The sequence below is a fragment of the Ambystoma mexicanum genome, chromosome 2p (genome assembly GCF_040938575.1).
Source record: "Ambystoma mexicanum isolate Mex_15411 chromosome 2p, UKY_AmexF1_1, whole genome shotgun sequence".
NCBI lineage: Eukaryota > Metazoa > Chordata > Amphibia > Caudata > Ambystomatidae > Ambystoma > Ambystoma mexicanum.
The window spans coordinates 1,352,431,399-1,352,451,479 of record NC_090923.1 but is presented as its reverse complement, the minus strand read 5'-3'; the positions used below and the strand labels follow the sequence as shown (position 1 = coordinate 1,352,451,479).

Sequence of the window (20,081 nt, the reverse complement as noted above, 5' to 3'; positions counted from 1 at the left end):
TTCAGAAAGAAGGAGAGCTAGGCGGTTGTATTTAAATAGAGATCGAGTGATAATAGTGCGGATAGGGACAGGAAGAGCATTCCAGAGTAAGGGAGCGAGGAGAGGAAGAGAGCTGAAACGAGGGGGGATGCAAGTGGCACGAGATGTGGCAATAATGTGACCCGATGATGAGCGAAGGGAGCAAAGAGGGCAGAGTAGGGAGATAGATGGGCTGATAGGTAGGGTGGGGCAAGTCTGTGTATAGTTTGAAGATGAGAATGAGTTTATACTTTGCCCTCTATCTTATAGCATAGCTAACCAGCCTAACTGATGACGGGCTGGGGCGGTGTTAGTGAAGAGCTTCATGGATGAACAGTGTATGGCAGGAAAGTTGAGGCCTTTCTTGAGAGGTGAAAAGGCACAGTTGGGAAGGCCATAAAGTAGACTGCCACAGTAGTCAGATCGAGGGAGTTGGGTGCTTAGCAATGTTGAAGGGAAGATGTCTTATTTTTCTGATGTTGAGATTAAGCCTTGCTTCAGTGGCAGGTTTGGAGAGGAAAAGCGAGAAGTTGTGAGATGGGTCGAAGATGACACCAAAAGCAGACTAGGGAAGGTAGGAAGGAGAGAAGAATAGAAGAGAGGGAGAGGAAGAGAAGCTGTTTAGATGGGAAGTAGAGAACAACAGTCTAAGTGGAGTTGAGCGTGAGATGCCAACCATTATTTGATGGCGGAGAGACAGTTAGAAATATTTGACTGTAGCTTGTCAGATGAGGAATGAAAGAAAAAGATCTGAGTCGCATCAGTGAAGAGTTGATAGGAGAAGCCACAGGAGGAGCTCAAGGTGCCAAGAGCAGATGTATGGAGAGTAAAGACAAGTCGGCCCAGGATTGACTGTTGGGGGACACCAACAACAAGGTGGGTGAGTAGGGAGGTAAGGTGCCTCTCAATGAATCTGCGGCACTGTGGCCAAGTGGAAGTGAGATGCCTTTCAATAAATTTGCACTCCATGTGACCCAGTGGAGATAAGGTGCCTCTGTATGAATCTGCGGGTCCTGTGACCAGGTGGAGAATAAGGTGCCTCTGAATGAATCTGCGGGTCCTGTGACCAGGTGGAGAATAAGGTGTCTCTCAATGTTGTATCTGTGCACCCTCTGAACAGTCTCTCCTGTCTATTGCACAGAGCGGGTACTGCTGATGAAGCATGGCCTTTTGTTGGGAGGGAGCTAGACCCCTAGTCTGCCCTGCATTACTCTAGCTGGAAGGTGGCCGGGCAGAGACACAGACTGAGGTTCCCCACCCTGTACCCATGCTGCCTTGGCTTCCGCTCGGAGGAAGAAGCCTCCGGGGAGCACAGCAGCAGTGCATGTTCCAATTGGGAACAGGCCGCTGCAGAAGATTGAGATACCACCCATGTCCCCCTGCAAATAGGAGGCATGCAATGAGGCATGTGCTGAAACAAAGGGCGGGAGCACACCTACTTCCCGACAGGCATGCTACCAGTCATCTCTCAATGCCCTCATCTGCAACCCTCGAGCACACTGTGCCAAGCTCCGACATCCCACACCCATCACTGTGGAACCAGTCACCCACCCAGGACAGAATCATGCCTTGCCATCCATGGCCGGGCTGCTGCTGGTCTCTGCATCAGTGCTATTCAAATTATTTGACTTTAAAAACAAAATTTTATAAAATTGTGGATACCCCCTGTAAAAGCTGTATTGCTTTCTAAACAGTTTTTTAAAATTATTTATTTTTTGTACAAAAACCCCCACAATACTCTGAAAATCGTTAGCTTTACACCAATACAATAACATTCCGATAATCCCCGACCGTGCCAATAGGAAGGGAGCAGCCACAGCAGCGCCTGCATGCGGACAAAGAAAGGAAACAACCACCTGATCAGCATTCTTTTTTTTAATTATTTCTTCTAAAACCTTTTTCTGCAAACATCTGTGATTTTAAATTTATTTAAAAAATATAATACCCAAATGGATAGTACCTGCAAATACTGCATTTTACAATCCCATCAAATGAAAACTCCTCAGAAAAATAGGAGAGCCAGGAACACGAAGTTTGAACAGTTTCAGATCTAAAAAAAATACAATTTCTTTCTTTGCCCAAGTCAGCAAGAAACATTCTTTTCCATAAAAAACAATCATAAATAACGTATTTTTTAACCAGTCTGTGCAAACCCCTTTTACACTTATGACAATGTATGTTGAAAAAGCAAGAGTAATGAACAATTTGCATTAAAGCTAAAGTTGGTGGTTACTGGGGTTAGCCCCATTTGTTCAATATTTACAACCGCGCCAACCTTACACTGCGTGCACGCACGCGCACACACACTCCCCCTTAGGACGTGAGTCGGAAGCGCCTGCTAAGGGGCCCAGACACAATCCCTTTAGTGCATAAAAACTCTACCACTGGTGGAATGCTTAGATTTGAGTGCAGTGTTCGGTATTCCGTAGCAGTGGAGAAATGTATAACTAGACTTCAAATTGCAGATATTCGGAATTTCACAAAATTCGGATCCACTAATTGTTAATTCGCCTTTCTATTACTGAAACCCATTACATTCTGATTTTAAATTCCAACACAAAACGTATGTCTTCAAAAGGTAAGCATAAGCACTTTACACTTTAAAACGTGACTAGATATATTTTCCATTTGGGATTTCGAAATGGACAATTCAAATATATGAAACGAATAATGTTTTTTTTTCTCAATCTAAACATTTTCCAAATGAAACAGTTGATATTTTTAAAATGAAATCTGAATGAAGCATTTGTATTGCCAATTGAAGTATGATTTTAAGTAGTGTGATCTTAAAATGTATTGCTGTTAGGTATATGTGATCTTGATCTTTGTATTTAAAAATGTATTTGAAATTTGTTTGGTTTTATCAATTTGAGTGTAGAAAAGTATATGTGTGTTATTACTGCATGTGATGATTTTTTTTTTATACAACCATTATTACAATAAAATTTTAAAAAAGCCAACTCAATGTGCCAACCCTTACGTTGCTTCGAACAGTGTGTGCACTTCGAAGTGGGCGAGCAAGCAGACTTTGTAATTGATGTCCCTAGGGAAATTCCAAAAGCTCCAAATTTACAGCTGAGAAATTGGATGCAAAAATGTTTGTCAAAGATCACAGTATCCAATGAGGGAGCCAGTACATAAACTGCACCTTCTTGCGGGTTCCAACTTGCACATTTCAACACATTAGAGGTTCTTTCCAACTCTTATTTTTCTTGGGCCCTCAAAGCAGCCACCCCACACCCCGGCAAACGGCCATGACCAATGGAGACAGTTACTTTAATGCTTGAGGTTCAGCTATCTTTATTGTGAAAATGGTGGCGTGTGTTGTCCTGCCAGGCAGGGAGTGAATTATGTACATTGTGTGCCGCAAAACCGTTTTTGGATTCGATTTTGGTACTCCATCTTGCTTGGACCATGGTCTTGTGCTATTGTGCTACACCATTTGTGCAGGTTTTTTGCAATTCAACACACTTGCTGTGTTTTTACAATACACTTTTGTTCCGTGGGGATGACATCCACGAAATATGGAAGAAAGGGTGTGGGAGTACTTAATACTACTATCTGTGTCAACTGTACTTCTCAAATAAGGCGTATGCTGAGAGTCTTCCACACATGTGCAAGGCAGAACAGACTTTCTTTAAATGTGACGATGCTGTAAAGTGCATTAAATTTGCAGATAAGGACAGTTGTGCTCTCCGATCACACTCCATTCTTTGCACAGTTTCAGCTCTGGCCTAGGCAGAGGCTCTCCAAGCACAATTTGGGTAGCCTACTGTGACCCTAAAATTGTAAATTATTTGGCATTGTGCACACTGTGAAAAGAACCATGGAGGCGCGCCAAGGCTGGCTCTTCCAAAAATCCTAGAATTAAATGAAAATTGTTATGTAAATACATTAAGTGCATGACTCTTTGGAGTCAGTAACCAAAACAGATGTGGGAAGAAATGGTAACGTTGCATATCTAATTATGGGCGCTTTTCTGGTGGATAATCCAGACTATTAACTGCCATAAATCTATACACTTGAAAAGTCTACATGTTATACCAGATACGTGTCATGGTGGAGTTCCTCTTCATTCTGATAAACTGTGTTTACAATGTTTTTCTTTAATCCCAATACTCATTGGGTCTAGTAAATATGACTATATATTTCAAGTCAAATATGTAAGAAATAACCCAGCCCAAGTGCTTGATATATTTGTACACACGTACACACACACACACGTACACACACACACACACACACACACACACACACGCACGTGTGTGTATGGAACAAGTTACTTACCTGTAACTGTTGTTTTCCAGCATGGGTCTGGCATGGATTCACATGCTCATGAATATTCCCCGTCGTCAGGCTGGGAATCCTCGGTAAAGAAAAAACCAGTATCAGTTTCGTTTCTGATCTGCCTTTCGTAATAGTAACCAATCACTGATCTCTGCGTCATACTGACCACAGCCAATGACTGCCCTCTACCCAAGCCCCGCCTCTGGCAGCCATCTTCAGATTTGGTAGCACGTGAAGTGGCAGTATGACCACGTGAAGAGCCGCAGAGGGGTAGGCGGGAGGGTTCGCATGTGAATCCATGCCAGACCCATGCTGGAGAACAACAGTTACAGGTAAGTAACTTGTTCCTTCTCCAGCATGGGGTCTGGCATGGATTCACATGCTCATGAATAAAGAATACATAGCAGTACACACATGCACAACCACGGGAGGTGGCAAAGGCTCAACATTAAGCATTACATCAAACTCAACATTAAGCAAATCTTACCTCCTCACCAGGCTCACCTTAGGCAAACAGGTTGCGCAGCACTGCTTGGCCGACCCTGGACTCCTCCCTGGAATCCCGATCGACGCAGTAGAATTTCGTGAAGGTGTGCGTCGACCTCCACTTAGCAGCCCTGCAGATGTCCAGCAAGGGCACACCAGATAGGAACGCCGTGGTAGCTGCGATCGCTCTGGTGGAATGGGCTCTCGGACGGCCAGGCAGCAGTCGGTTTGCCAACCGATGACAGTACATGATACAGCCGGAGAGCCATCTGGAAATGGTAGCCTTCGAGAGAGCCTTCCCCTGATTGACAGGTCCAAAGTTCACAAAGAGTTGTGACGTCTTCCGAAAACACTTTGTGCGGTCCACGTAGAACTTCAGCGCTCTAGCCACATCCAGCGAGTGCAAAGTGCTTTCAGCCGGCGACGAAGGCGACGGGAAGAAAACAGGCAACACCAAGGGTTCGTTGAGGTGGAAGTCCGACGGCACTTTGGGCATGAAGGAGGGGTGCGTCCTGAGCACTACCCTCGTGTCGTGAAAAGTCAAGTACGGGGCCTTGCAGGAAAGGGCCTGGATCTCTCCCACCCGTCGTGCGGAGGTGATGGCCACAAGAAATGCTGTTTTCCACGACAAGAACTTCAACGGAGCCGAGTGCAGAGGCTCGAACAGAGGTCCCATGAGCTTGGTCAGCACCACGTTGAGCTCCCACGCCGGGGCCGGAGCCTTCACCGGCGGGAACGATCTGAACAGTCCCTTCATGAACTCTTTCACTAGACGATGAGACCACAAAGACGTCCGCCCCGTGGTTCTGGTGTATCGGGAGATCGCAGCAAGATGAATCTTGATGGACGCGTGTGCCAGTCCAGCCTTGGCCAGCGTCAGTAGGTACGGCAGTACTTGGGGAGCCGTAATCTGTAGAGGGTTAATCTTCTGTGCTTCCATTTGTGTCCGTAGCATTTAAGAGTTGAGGACGCCCTGGCCTTTGCAAGAACCTCTCTGCAGTCGGCCGGTATGTTGTATCCTCCAAACTCTAACGCTGCAGGAGCCAGGCCTGCAAGTTCAGCGACTTCGGGTCGTGATGGAGGATGGCGCCTCCTTCCTGGAGAGAAGATCTGCGTCCACTGGCAGCTTGATTGACGGGGACGCTGACAGTCCAGAAGGTCCGGGAACCATATCTGCCTCGGCCACGCAGGTGCGACGAGGATCATCCTGCACCGTGACCTCTTGAGCTGGTTGATGAGCCGGATCAGCAATGGCAATGGAGGGAACGCGTATAGAAACAGGCCCTCCCAGGGTAACGAGAAAGCATCGCCCATGCTCCTCGGCTGGGGAAACCTGCTGGCGAACCTCCGGCACTTGGAGTTCGTCGCCGTCGCGAACAGATCGATCTGGGGTGTGCCCCACCGTCGGAAGAGGCAGTCCACTAGATCCTGTCGTAGTCCCCACTCGTGGCACGAACGCAGCTCCCTGCTGAGTGAGTCAGCGATGGTGTTTTTTATCCCTGCCAGATGAAACGGCACCAGAAACATCCCTTGGGCGACGGCCCAATGCCACAGATCCTGCGCCTCCCTGGACAGGGCTGGGGACCTGGTTCCGCCCTGTTTCCTGATGTAGAACATGGCGGTGGTGTTGTCGGTGAAGATCCTCACCACCTTGCCCTTGAGGGACGGAAGGAAGGACCTGAGGGCCCAAAACACTGCACGGAGCTCCAGGACGTTGATATGGAGGGACTTCTCCGTCAGGAGCCAAAGACCTCTCGCGTGCAGATTTTCGGTGTGCGCTCCCCACCCTTCCAGGGAGGCATCAGTGGTCACTGTCTCCTGGTGGCCGGGGGTCTGGAAGTCCATGCCCGCCGTCAGATGCGCGCGGGTGCCCCACCACCGGATTGCTCGTCGGAAACTCTCGTCGAGTGTGATCCTCTCCTCGAAGCTGCCCGTCGTCTGGATCCAGCGCGCGTCCAGGAACTCCTGCAACGGGCGCATCCGGAGCCTGCACAGGGGGATGAGGTAAATGCAAGAAGACATCATTCCGAGGAGGGACTTGATGGACCTCACTCTGGCCGTGTCCGCAACCAGCATCCGCTGCACCTTGCCCAAAATGGCCCTCGTCCTTTCCTCCGACGGATAGGCCAGAAGCAACACTGTGTCGAGCCTCGCTCCCAGAAACAGTGCGTCTTGCGCGGGCACCGGGTGGGACTTGGCGTAGTTTATGGAGAATCCCAGGTCCGTGAGAAGTTGGACGGTCCTTGCCGTGTGCTCCACGGCAAGCTCCTTCGTCTTCGCTCGGATGTTCCAGTCGTCCAGGTAGGGGTAGACGTGGATCCCCTCTCGGCGCAGCTGCGCCGCCACCGGTGCGAGGCACTTGGTGAACACCCTGGGTGCCGACCTCAGTCCAAAGGTAAGGGCTCTGAACTGATAGTGACGCCCTTGGACCACGAACCTGAGAAACTTTCGGTGTCCCTTTAGAATGGGAATATGGAAGTAGGCATCCTCCAAATCCAACGACGACAGGAAATCGCCCTCCTCCAGCTGACCCAGGACGTGTTGGAGGGTGACCATCCGGAACTTCTGTGCCTTGATGAATTTGTTCAGTCGTCGTAGGTCCAGGATGGGACGCCATCCTCCCGACTTCTTCACGAGGAAGTATCTTGAGTAAATTCTGGAGCCCCGAAGCCTCTTTGGGACGAGCTCGATGGTGCCCTTCCTGAGCATCGCCTTTACCTCCAAGAGAAGTTGAGGGACGTGATGTTCTTTCCTGGCCACAGGGGGGACGCGCGGGCACCTCTTAAAAAACTCGAGCGCGTGACCCTGGGCTAGGGCATCCAGCACCCAACGGTCGGTGGAGATGGACTCCCACACGCTGACGAAGCTCGCCAGCCGGCCTCCCACCGGGGTGCTTCGGTGGGGGCCCGACCCCACGGCCGGTTCAGTCCTGCTTCGACGAGGCTTTGCCGCCTTGACCTCCTTGGCGACGACGGCGGGGTCCGTCTGACTTGCCTCGTCCCCTGTAAGCTTCCTGCGACGACGAACGGGCCGCTTGACGGTAGGTGGAAAATCCGCCGCCGGAACCTTTGGAGGCACCCTGTTTGCCTCCGCCGCTCCGAAAGGGCGGCCGCCGTTGCTGGAGAACCCCAAGAGCCCGGGCCATCTCCGTGTCTGCCTTGATGGCTTGAAGGGAATCGTCCACTGTTTTCCCAAACAGGTTGTTTCCGTCGAACGGCATGTCCAAGACTCTGGTCTGCACGTCCTGACGGAAGTCAGTAGCCTTGAGCCATCCACGCCGCCTAAGGCACACGCCGTTGCCCAACTGGCGAAATCCAGTGTCAGCGATGTCCGTCGCAATCGTAATGGCGTGGTCCGACGCCACCTCTCCTTCCTGCAAGATCTCTAGGGCATCCGCCCTCTTGTCGTCCGGTAGGAAGTCCAGCAGGGGGGCCAGTTTGTACCACAACTCCGTGTCGTAGCGGGCTACGATGGCCAAGGCGTTGGCCGCCTTAATCGTCGTCGCTGCAGACGAGATGACCCTGCGTCCCATCGTATCCAATTTCTTTCCCTCGCCGTCCGGCGGGGAGGTCGACATAGAGGCCGCGCCCCCCCGCTTTCTTCCTGGCCGCCGCGGAGACGACCGAGTCCGGGGTCGGCTGTGCCCGAAGGCACAAGGGGGCCGCGTCCGGGACCCGGTACTTCTTCTCGTACCGATCCCTTCTAGCCAGCGTCGTGTATGGGTTCTTGAGGAGGGCGAGGCCCTCATCCCAAATATCGTCCAGTAGAGGTACGGAGAGGACCGTCTTCCTCTTGGCCTCGCGCCGTTGATAAAGGAAACCTTCCTTCTTCTTCTCTTCCGGGCAGAGCTGGAAAAGCTCGGATGCCCTGGCGATCATGGAGTGAAACGATCCAATCTCGTTGGGCGGGGAAGCCCGGGTGGGAGGTGACGACGGCAGATCCTCGTCGTAAACCTCGTCGCGGCCGTGTCAGTCCCCGTATCATCCCCACGAGTCATGGACGGGGAGGAGGGCTGAACAGGGCGCGATGGCTGAAAAGGAGGTGGAGGATGAATCCTTCCTCTCTTAGGGGGAGGGCTCCCAGAAGGGCCTGGCTCCAGGTCCCCCGTTGGGAGCGGTTCCTCCGCTGGTGGTAACGGCAGTCTCGTCCTTATCTCCGAGCATAAGGACTGTATAGCCAACAAAATGGCTGCCGAGTTGTCTTGCGGCACTGGTTGAGGGGATTCCGACGGGCGGTCAGGGGCCCCGTCGGCACCCTCGACATTATCGTCGTCTCCCACGTCGGGGTCCCTCCTGACGGGCTGGTCTTCTTCCACGCCAACGCCGTGGCTTAAGACTTCGATCAGCTCTTCCTCAGAGGTTGAGGCCGAATCCACGACGACCTCCTTCCCCCCCTTTTTCTTCTCCGTCGGAGGTTTCACAGGGGTCCTGTCGATGGGCATAAAAGAGGACTCCCTCCGCGGTGGCAGGGAGACTCTGAGCCCCGAGGTCGCCACCACTGGTGTAGCCTCCACAGGCTGAGCCAGGGCCGCCGCGACTGTCTCGATAGAGGGCTTGGCCGGATGGATTAAGGCTTTCACCACCTTAGGTGCGCTCACCGCCTTCTCCTTGGGGGGAGGGTCACTGCCCCGCTCTCCCTCCGATGGGGCCTTCGAGCTCGACCGGGGCCTCTCCAGGAGCTTCGCCGGGTGCTCGGCCTTCCTCTTACCCGAACCAGAGCGTTGGCTCGTGGTTGATGGTGCCGGGGAGGATGCGCCCTGCCTGATGCCCGTAGAGCCCGACCGTTCGGCGCTCCCGGTGCCAGCGGACTGGCGGTGCTTGGCCTTGTGTTGGACCCCCGTCGCCGGGGCGTCCTCAAAGGTCTTAGAAGACCGCTCGGATTTCTTCTTCTTCTTCTCGCCTGACGGGCTCTTCCCTTCCAACCAGTTGGCGAGACGTTGATGGCGGTCCTTCATGGTCCGCTCCGACATATTGCCGCAAAACGCACAGTCCCTCTCCACGTGCGTCTTGTCCTCATGTAGGCAGTACAGACAAAAGGAGTGTTCGTCCTCCTTAAAGACATTCTGAAGCTGGCATCCAGGGCAGACCCTGATCAGCTCTCCGGGCGTCGAGCTTCCCTTCTCCTGGGCCATGTCCGAGATGGGCCTGAGAAACTTCTGGAGTCCTCCAAAAGCGTGGCTCGACGAAATCTTCACCCTTGAGGGGCGTAGACGAATCCTACACGGGTCCCCGTTGATCGGATGAAGAAACGGTGGAGCTTGAGGCTCTTTTGACGGAAAAATCGAAGTTTTTGAGAAAAAAAACGTGAAAAAATAGCACTAACGCTCGAGAGCAATAGCACGAGGATCCCAACACTTGAACGTGCGGTAAAAATCTGAAGATGGCTGCCAGAGGCGGGGCTTGGGTAGAGGGCAGTCATTGGCTGTGGTCAGTATGACGCAGAGATCAGTGATTGGTTACTACTACGAAAGACAGATCAGAAACGAAACTGATACTGGTTTTTTCTTTACCGAGGATTCCCAGCCTGACGACGGGGAATATTCATGAGCATGTGAATCCATGCCAGACCCCATGCTGGAGAACAAATATTACATGCCCAGTAATAGGCTTTTGGGATCTTGTATCTGTTTAGAATCACATGATATGCATATTCTGCCATCTAGCAGTAGGTGTGTGGTATTACAAGTTGTGTTTCGCAAAGTAACAGTATGCATGAACTGGGGCATTCCTTTCACACTATCCCTTTGCTATGCGTGCAGGGATCCACAATGCCTATCAGTGCCTACACCCTTAGACACACACACACACACACACACACACACACACACACACACACACACACTTACTGGTAAAGTACAAAGTTCACCCTATGTTATCTTCGAGATATACATAAAGCACTTTTGGTGTGTTATTGCTTACATAAATATGTTTCTATACACACACAAACACATAATATGCAGTGATTGAAACCCCTCTGTTAAATGGGCAAGAATTATGAAATTATCAACACTTCATTCCACATAATGGCTGCAAATATTCCTCCTCACATCTGTATTTGTAAGTGCCACTGAGGATTGAGAGACAACATGGATTTGATGCCTATGATGAGCGATGCAACAGCTCTGTATTAGTCGCTCTTTTCTACATAAGCCCACGCATTAGTCCCACATATAGAGTACGATGATGCGCACAGTGAGCATACAAAGCAAGCTTCTTCAGACATGTGGAAGCATGACTGTCGGGGCTTGTCAGGGAGCTGTGAAACTTCAACATCACCCATTGGCTAATACAAATAAGAACATTCATGAACGCAAAGAACGGATTGGTTTCCAGTTTGCTGACCAATTTCAGCTATGTACTTTAACAAATAGTTCTAGAAAGTTTGGGCACTGCTTACCAATATGGAGGGCCTGCTTTTCCATTTCGTGGTTGGTGCAGACCTAAAACCGTATAGAAAACAAAGGAGACCAGTGTTGTTTTGCAAAGAATCCTGCTGCGCTTCCTTTGCTTTCGGCACACAGTCATCTGCAGTCAGTGGTTGGTCTAAATTCCCTGGCTCCTCTAAAGCAGTGTGCTGTGTTTGGGCCTCAGACAGATAGGTTCTGGCCAATGTGGCCAATGGGGCTGCCCCCTCATGCAGAGGGCCAGAGAGTTAGTGGAACGCGAGTTGTGCTGAGGAAGGCATCCTGGATGCATGGAGTCTCTGCTGCAGGTGGTGGCAGGTCACTTTCAGCCAGAGGCCACGGTACTGCCGCAGCTGCCGAGCTTCATGATCATCTGCTGGCAATCGTGAAGGCTGCGCTTATCTCCCAGCTTCTCCAGAGTACGGGCAGCTTCGGCAAGCATGCTCACCCTCTGGCCCGGTGCGGAGAGGAAGGACGGCGGTAAGTAGCGGCATGCCAGCAGCAGGGCCTCTGCATGCTCCCGCAGAGTCGGGTGCATTTCTGTCTCCCCTGCTGTGAAGTAAAGAAGCCAACACTGTCAGCACCTTCCTCAGACTTGCATGTAGCGTTTGCATGTATATCCTGCGCAGAGAGAACTGTATGAGCTGGCCAAAGTCCTTCCCAACATAATCACAATGAGCACAGAACCTATTGGTGGCCTCATGAGCAAGCTTCTATCATCTCAAAATTAAAGGCAGCAAGGATGGTAGCAGTGCAAGCTTCCCCACACTGCCTCGTCACCCCCCACCCCCTCGAAAGGTGGTCTGAGCTCATTGTCTCAGTTTGGGCACACAAATGCCACTTGCTTAATCCAGCGATACGGCCTAAAAAGGCTCTTTTCCCAGATCCTTGGTCAACCTATTCCTTTGGCTTTTTGTTTTAACCACAAGGTACATTGACTGGACAGCTGCAGTGTAAGCTTCTCCTTCAGCCTGTGGACGCTGCTCTCCAGAGTGATAGCTCGCTGCCATACCCATGCGCAACGTGCCTTCTCCTTGGAGTCTTTTAATAAGAGGTTCAACAGTGATGATTTTAGCCCAAGAGATGCCAGTCTGTCGGAAAATATGAAATCAGATCTTCCCACAGGCCTTACTGGGCCATTAGCAAACGTAGATTGGAATCAACTAGTCACCAATCAATGGCGCATTCTCTCCCCTTAAACCACTCGAAACTCCTGCATTTTATGCACATGCAATCAAATGGACCTCACAGCATATAGGATGTAGATGCAGGTTTGACTTTTAAACCACCCTGCAAGTGCGCCTTCATTCTTTTTGAGCCACAATAGTGTTAAAATTGGAAAAACAAAAGGCAGTTTCTTTTTAGAAAAATGTATGTGTGTATGTCATTCCATCAACGCGCATTCCTGAAAATCACAAAAGAGATGTGTACCGACATAACACAGGGTAACTGTGCAAGGAAAAGAGGCGTGTATCCTGGTGTGCCTGGGCAGAGAAGAGCGAGTTGAAACATCTGAACCCAAAGCAATATTATAAGGCAAAGATGTCATAATCCAATCCTAAGACAATTCAACAGGAGATATATCAGACAATGGAAACTAAAGGCAGTGCTGTTAAGAGAGATATGCTGTACTCACACTAGGGGTAGATCTTAAGAAGAAGAAATGTAGGGTCCGGCCACAGCATAGACCTGTAGGCGAGAGAGACGAGAAAACTGGGCCCAAAGTGGTTCTACAGGAGAGTGATGTGGCTTCCAAACAAGAATCCATCCACAGAAGAGGCGCGAGACATCAAAGGGTGGAGAAGGCCATACATTTCCCTGGCCCGAGGAGGGATGCACCACAAAACAAGCTATCTAGATTCCCAGGAGATCATGGGCGAAATTACTAACATAGGTTTTGTTGTCCTATTCCGTCATCAAATTCCACCATGTTTGACACTCTTGGGGCCTTCTCAGACACCATACAGCTATATTCAGTTAATCGATTTCCCCAGCATTGGCTAGGCTCTTAGTCTTCCTTACTGTCTCAATTTATTCAATGAGTACACTTTTTTTTTAAATCGACACTCCTGCTGGTTTTTGTACCACATTATTTACAATTTCGGTGTAATTATTTTCTCCAATTCGTCATTGGAGATTCCTCCTAGACTCAGCCCCAACTCCACCAATCTTCCAAAGGTTGCAGCTTTTGTGATGGTTGCCAATTTGCATAGAGGTACTGCCCAGCCCTAAATCGGAGAATCCAGGTGTCCCTTTGTAACAGTCCGTCACCCTGCTCATGTGTGCATCCTTACAACCCTCTGAACTAGTGTGAGATTGTTACTGTTTAAGAAAGTTTTAGATAGAAAACCTAAAACTACCGTACAAAACAAAGGAGAAGACAAAGTAACCACTAGTATGAAGTTCAATCTCTTTTCTTTAAAAAAGATGTGCTGCCATCTTACTAGGGCTCAGAGGTCAGAATATGGGGTTGCATGAAAAGTAGGTCCCATGTCAGGGGAAACCGCAGCCTGGAGATGTACTAAGAGAAAGGCAATAGATGGACAGCAGAACCGCATGCAGGATGCTGTCCTCCCAGTTTTTTTTTACCTTATTCACAGGTTTATATGCAATGGTCCCAGAGGAGCTGGTGGAATACCGCCTTTTCCCTGCCATAATCCATTAGAATGTGCCCTCCTCACCTGGCCAACAAATAGTGCATTAGATTGTAGTGACAGTACCTTCTCTGTACAAAACTATGTAACTGTGTATCGTGTAACATCTTTCCAATGAAAATAGTCGTGTCTGCTGCCAGCAATCAATCATGCTCCAAGAGCCCATTTTCTCTGCTATTTTTGCCTCTGTGGTGCAGGAATAAAAAAACAGAATACAGGCCTTTTCTGTCTACGCCCCAAGACTCTGGAACAACCTCCTCCCCATCAACATCCAACTCATCCTCTACCGTCTAGAGTTCAGGAAGGAGCTCAAGACCTTCCTCGTCAAGCAATGGCTCCTCCTTAACACATAGGTCCATTCACAGCTTCCCACCATACCTTAGACTCAGTGATCTGATCCCTACGGTATCCTACCCTGGTTACTTGTAGATCCATTGCTGACAACTGCCATCCCCGCCCCACCGTGGTTAGATCCCCACTCCCTTGTTTCTCTGCTCCCTCACCTTGTTCTTCCCTTAATGATTGCAAAGCGCTCCGTTGCTTCCCAAACCTAGCTCAGCGCTCAATAAATAACCTAATAATAATATGATTTGGAAGCCCTGCCTGGACCTATTGTTGTAGATAGACTAGCAACCAAGTCCTCAGTTGCAATGATTGTTCTCCATTATAGGCCTTTTATTTATGCTGGAGAATTATTGGTTCAACAATTCCCCCTACTCATTTCCACCTTCTTTCACTGGCCTTGTAACTCTACACTTTCAGGTTCTGTTTTCATTAACCTCCCCCAAAAACAAAAAAAACATTGCTTCCTCGTTTCATGTATTTGGCAATTTTATCCTATGTTTGTTCTCCCGACCATCTTCCCCGCTTCTCTGTTTGTCCTAGAGAATTCTTCACTGGCCAGTCATAACTGTAATGCGCTGTGACTTAGGAAAGCTTCCTTCCTAACACTTCGCCCGGATGTCTGAATTTGGCTGCCACAATAGCCCTATGTTTTGCTTTTACTCTGCTGCGTAACAGAATAAGTTAAAGCTTCTAAAATGGCGATCTTCCCTATCAGCAATGTCTCTTCCAGGCTTTTGAGACCCCGCTTTCCTCCGGGTCTAAAGTCCAGGAACCGTGTTTTTGCATTTGCTGATTCTAATATTAGTCTTAATTTGATTCAAGTGGCTAAGTTGTAACTAGGTCCAGGGCTTTCCCTACTTAATATCTGTAGCGTTATGTCCGTTTGTAGAAAACAGGCCTCAACGTAACATCCAACACAAGGGCAGATTCACAAGAAGAAAGAAGGAAGTGCCAAATTAAAAATCCCACCTTCAACTATTCTCCCAGATCAGAGGCTAGAGAGACCTAATGAAGTGCAGTTGAACAGGATAAGAGCGCAGTAAAAAAACTATAGTGTTGAATGAGTGGGTTAATAACCATCAACAAAAAAGCAAATGCACGACTGTCAAGCTGGGACCACAAACACAAATCATCCTACTTCTGAGTCAGGGTACATGACCTAAAACATTGCCTAACTAGACTACTGAAAATTCACTGTACCTGGGCTGCCCCAAAATCACATCCAGACAATAACTTGTAGAAGATGTTACTGTACGAACACAATGTGGGTTGCGACCCATTCACCACATGACCTAAGCCTTTCAGCTCTTACACTGGTTACCGGCACAACCAAGGATTCCAATTAAATTCCTCAATATGGCCTATGAGATGGGCCACTCTTTCCTCTGACAACTTTTCCAGCAAAATGAACAACCACACTCCACGATCCAACACTGCATTTCCTCTGGCTGAAAAAACAGAGTTGGTGGGACATGGCAACTCAGGGAACATGCATCTGAATACCGTACATGAAAAGCATGCAACACTGCCAACCCGAAATTCTCAAAATCTTAGATTAAACAGAGACATATCTCTGTGTATTAAAATCAAACAACATGCTTGTCACTCATCCCGGATAGACACAATCTGATCAGAAGGTAACCCTGACACTGTGCTAGCATGCCATACAGCCTGAGACCCATTATGTTAACCAATCAGACAGGGATCTATGGTGTGCGCTAGGGCGAGACATATGAAACGCAGTCCACCTACATTCGGAGCAATAACAGACAGGCCCTATTACATGCAAAGGCACACGTGCGGGTGAGAATGGAGTTGGTGGGGGCAAAGTGATGGGGAAGATACAAATTCATCAAAACCCACACACAACAGTCTTAGCAAACAACTATATATTTGCAGCATAGTTAGGAAATTCAGGACAAACAATTTGCACTGCGTTTTTTCCACACATACCAGTTACTCTATTCCCTACGAATGGAGCATGACACGCAGAAAGAATGTGGAAATGAAGAGGCTGTTTTGTAAAATTATTCCACCAAGGGCCATGGTGAAGCAGAGAATTAATCATGTATGAACTATCTCCTGGCATCCTGATCAGAGCATCCATGCCATTCGCAGGCAAGACACTTTCTAGGTTTGACCGACAAAATGGCACCTGATGATCTCCTTCGGTAGTGTGAAAGGTGACCTAGGAAATTACCCTACTATTTCCGTACCAATATGTTGTTAAGCGCAGGGTGGTGGGGAGATAGGAGCGGTCCGCAACATTCAGGCTTTCTGGACATTAGGAAGCAAAGTCCTGTCTGAAGAAATCCCCCAATTTGCATGTGATCCAGATTACCTATGAAATGAACTGTTCCCCACTGGCGCATAATCTCGCCCAACACCACATGGCAGCCACCAACCGAAAAACACACCTACGCTCAGTGACCGGTGCATTCGAACTGAAGCTGCCAACAGCACATCACAGCTCTCTTGCTCTTTTTCCAGCTCAATCCTACTAACATACCCGCCGCCTTCCTTGTATTACAGATCCGCCATAGACCACGCAGATGACAATAGTGCGCGGTATAAAAACCTTTAACATAACTTAACATTTGGACCTGCAGCCCTTTGGATCAGCACAAAGGCTTCAGCTCTATCTATGATTTTTCTGGACTGTAGAGAAGTAGACCAGCTGCAGCAGGCAGACATGCCAACTCCTCCACACACTGGCAACTTTCACCACAGTGGCCGAAACGTTCACAAATAGACCAGCCCACTCGCATACCACAAAATGACTGCTGTGCAGCTCACAATGCAAAAGAGATTCCATTTGCTATCATGTAATTGGCAACAGCTTCCCATTTGCCTTCGTTGCAATGAGATCTCTTTGAAAATGAATGTGGGAGATGCAATCTTTGTACAATGTATAGGCCTATTGAAGCATAGACAAAATGCGCAGAGAACTTGGAAAAACTACGTACATAGAACTGTTTAACGTACAGGCCACATTACATTTTAATACCAGGCTGCAGTGGATGTTGCCCAATTAATATAAAATGTCCACTGATGGTAAGAGCGGTGAACCATTAAAGCAAACTCCAAATATCCTTAGAGGAGTTAAAGCGAATCCTTGCCAAGACTACTCTCTTCTTGTTCATGGAAGTTGGGATTTATTTCCCTCTTGACTTGGGCCGATTGTGGGTGTCCCTAAAACCACCACGTTCTTCACGTCTATTTTGGTAGTCTCTCGTGGGAGTGTGTGTGTGGCGGCAAAGAGGAGGAGCAGCCAGCGAGGAAGGTGGAACACCCTTGCTTGTTTCACCTGTGAAAAGAGTGTCTTGCCCATCCAAGGGCAGTGTTCACTGGCAGGGAAGAGTGGGGAAGCTTACGCTGCAGCTGACCAATCGCATCAGATCATCTGTGGATGAACAAAAACAGAACTTGAGTTGAAGGCACTTTCGTTAAGGCCCTGCACCTGCGTGGAAAATTATACACAAGCAAAAGGTTCAAAGAGTACTAGTTCAGATATTCGTCGTCTGCCAAGGCCACCATTGCACGCATGGTTGCTTGGCCTCAAACGATAAGCATGTGTAGATCTCCAGCATTGGCGTCTTTTATAGATGCTCATAATTTGGAATATTCGCACATTACAGGCATGACCTTTCCATAAACCCCACAAGTTAGAAACCCCACAGAAGACCTTAAACAGGCTACAGATCCTTTAGGATTTGATACTCTGCATCCAACCTTCTTTTGGCAATGGGTGAGGCATACCAGTGTTCCAAAAAGACATCCTTACCTCTACAGTCTTGATGCACGCCACAGAGCGCAAAATCATAAAACTAGCCACTTTGCAGAGGCAGGTGGGCTGGTGTAAATCAATCCATAGAAGACAGCAATACTGGAGAACAACACTTTTTAAACCTATTTCTTTTTTTTTTTAACATTCTACAGTCTTAGAAATTCACATTCTTTTGGAACCAGAGTACCCACTAGTACAAGAATACATTTTGTTTTAAATCCACATTTATAAATATAATAAAACAATTTCATATCAATTATTGCTTTCATGCCTGGGACGTAGGTAGGAGGCAGATTATCAAAATAGGTTCCTCAGCTGCCTGGCGAGCCTGTACGTCTTTGCACGCTGTGTAATCCAAACATGAATGCCTGCTGAATGCGTGTACAGACCTCCATGTAGCAGCCTTGCATACGTCCTGTGATATATTGGCACACAAGGCGCATGTTGGCCTTGGGTCTAGCGGAAATTATAAATTACTCACCGTAGTGGCTAACATACTCTTAGTCCATAGTCCCCTTTCCTCCATCCTGTATGGGCGTCCCTCCTAGGGATGGGAGACAGAACCCTTTTCACAAGAAAAAATCTCTTCCCCTTTAAATTTAGAGGCGCGCGGGGGTGCAGCCCTGGGAGCATGCGCTCCCCTGACTCACCCCACTGACACCACTCCTCAGTCCCAATAGACGCATCGACAATATTAACATTGCCTAATGGGACTAGTTTTGTTAGGGGGGAGAATGGTGGGACATATGGAGGAAAGGGAACTATGGACTAAGAGTATGTTAGTCACTACGGTAAATAACTTAAAATTACTCTTACATCCCGCCCCCTTTCCTACATACTGTATAGGCGATTACAAGTGAATGTAGCCCCAGGGTGGAGAGGTGACCCTCCTTAAGAAAACAAGTTCCTTAATACTGCTTGCCAGAATGCCGCGTCTGACCTAGAACTGACATCCAAACAGTAGTGCTTACAAAAAGCAGAGGGAGTGGCCCACGTGGCTGCCCTGCTGATGACCTGCCACGGAGCATGTCTCTGGAATGCGACCACCATGGCCTTGGCTCTGATACCGTGGGAATGCATGTTTGCCAGAAGCGGCTTGTGCTGCCCCTCATGGGCCTCCTTAATGGCTGCCACCATCCATCTTGCTATGGAGGCATTGGAAGCCTGATATCCGGGCCTTGACACGCCGAAGGTGATAAATAGAGCTTCAGATTTGCAGAAGCTCTTGGTCCTGTCCAGATAGAACTTTAGGACTCTCCTAACATCTAAACAGTGCAGAACCCTCTGAGCATCGTCCTTGGGGTCTGCAAAGAAAGTTGGGAGTACCATCTCATTGAGGTGGAACTTCGAAACTACCTTAGGAAGGAACGTGGGATGCGTTCTGGAGGACCACCTTGTCCCTGTGAAAGATAGTGTATGGTTCAGAAGCCACTAGAGCTTGAATCTCGCTGACACGATGTGCAGACGTAAAACCCACCAAAAGGACTGTCTTCATGGTGACCAGCCTGATGTCCGCAGATGTCATAGGCTCAAAAGGTTTATGCACCAAGGCGCCCAACACTAAATTGGGGTCCCACACGGGTTGTAGCTTCTTGATGGGCTGGTAGAGCCTAGTGAGTCCCGTCAAATGTCTTTTAACCACCGGATTGGCAGACAAAAAAACCTCCTCCTCCGAATTCCGGTAGGCTCCGACGGCTGCCAGATAGGTGCAGCATGTGTCTATCTGCACCCCAGAGTGTGCTAGGTGTGCAGAGAAGGATAGCACATTGTCCAATGAGCAGGTGAGAGGATCTACCTCCTTGGACTCAGCACAGTGGCAAAACCTAGACCACTTGCTTTTGTACTGGCTCCTAGTGGCATCGTTCCTTGCACCCAGAATGATGTCTAGATTAGCCTGCGAGAGGCGCAGATGTTTCAGTGTGACTTGTTCAGGAACCACGCGGCAAGGGCTAACTTCTGTGGGGTGTATGACCGTGCCCCCCTGCTGTGACAGTGGATGAGCTGGGCCCTGTGGAGGGTGCACCAGAGGTTGGTCCGACAGGCTGAGTAGCTCAGAGAAGCATGGCCTCGTCGGCAATCACAGAACTATCAAAATCACTTT

General features: G+C 48.9%; 1 protein-coding gene across 5 annotated transcripts in view; it reads right to left on the bottom strand.

Moving 5' to 3' along the window:
- Positions 1 to 10,674: 10,674 nt before the first annotated feature.
- The window catches only part of SREBF1 (sterol regulatory element binding transcription factor 1), a 274,327-nt gene continuing 264,920 nt past the window's right edge, over positions 10,675 to 20,081 (bottom strand). For 3 of the 5 annotated variants that reach the window (XM_069645725.1, XM_069645720.1, XM_069645721.1), the window contains one exon: positions 10,675 to 11,746. In XM_069645725.1, the coding sequence (XP_069501826.1) occupies positions 11,520 to 11,746 (227 nt within the window). In that variant the 3' untranslated portion in view covers positions 10,675 to 11,519. Of the gene's footprint in view, positions 11,747 to 17,168; positions 17,597 to 20,081 lie in introns of those variants that run through there. The other 2 variants (XM_069645724.1, XM_069645723.1) reach the window with 2 other exon arrangements.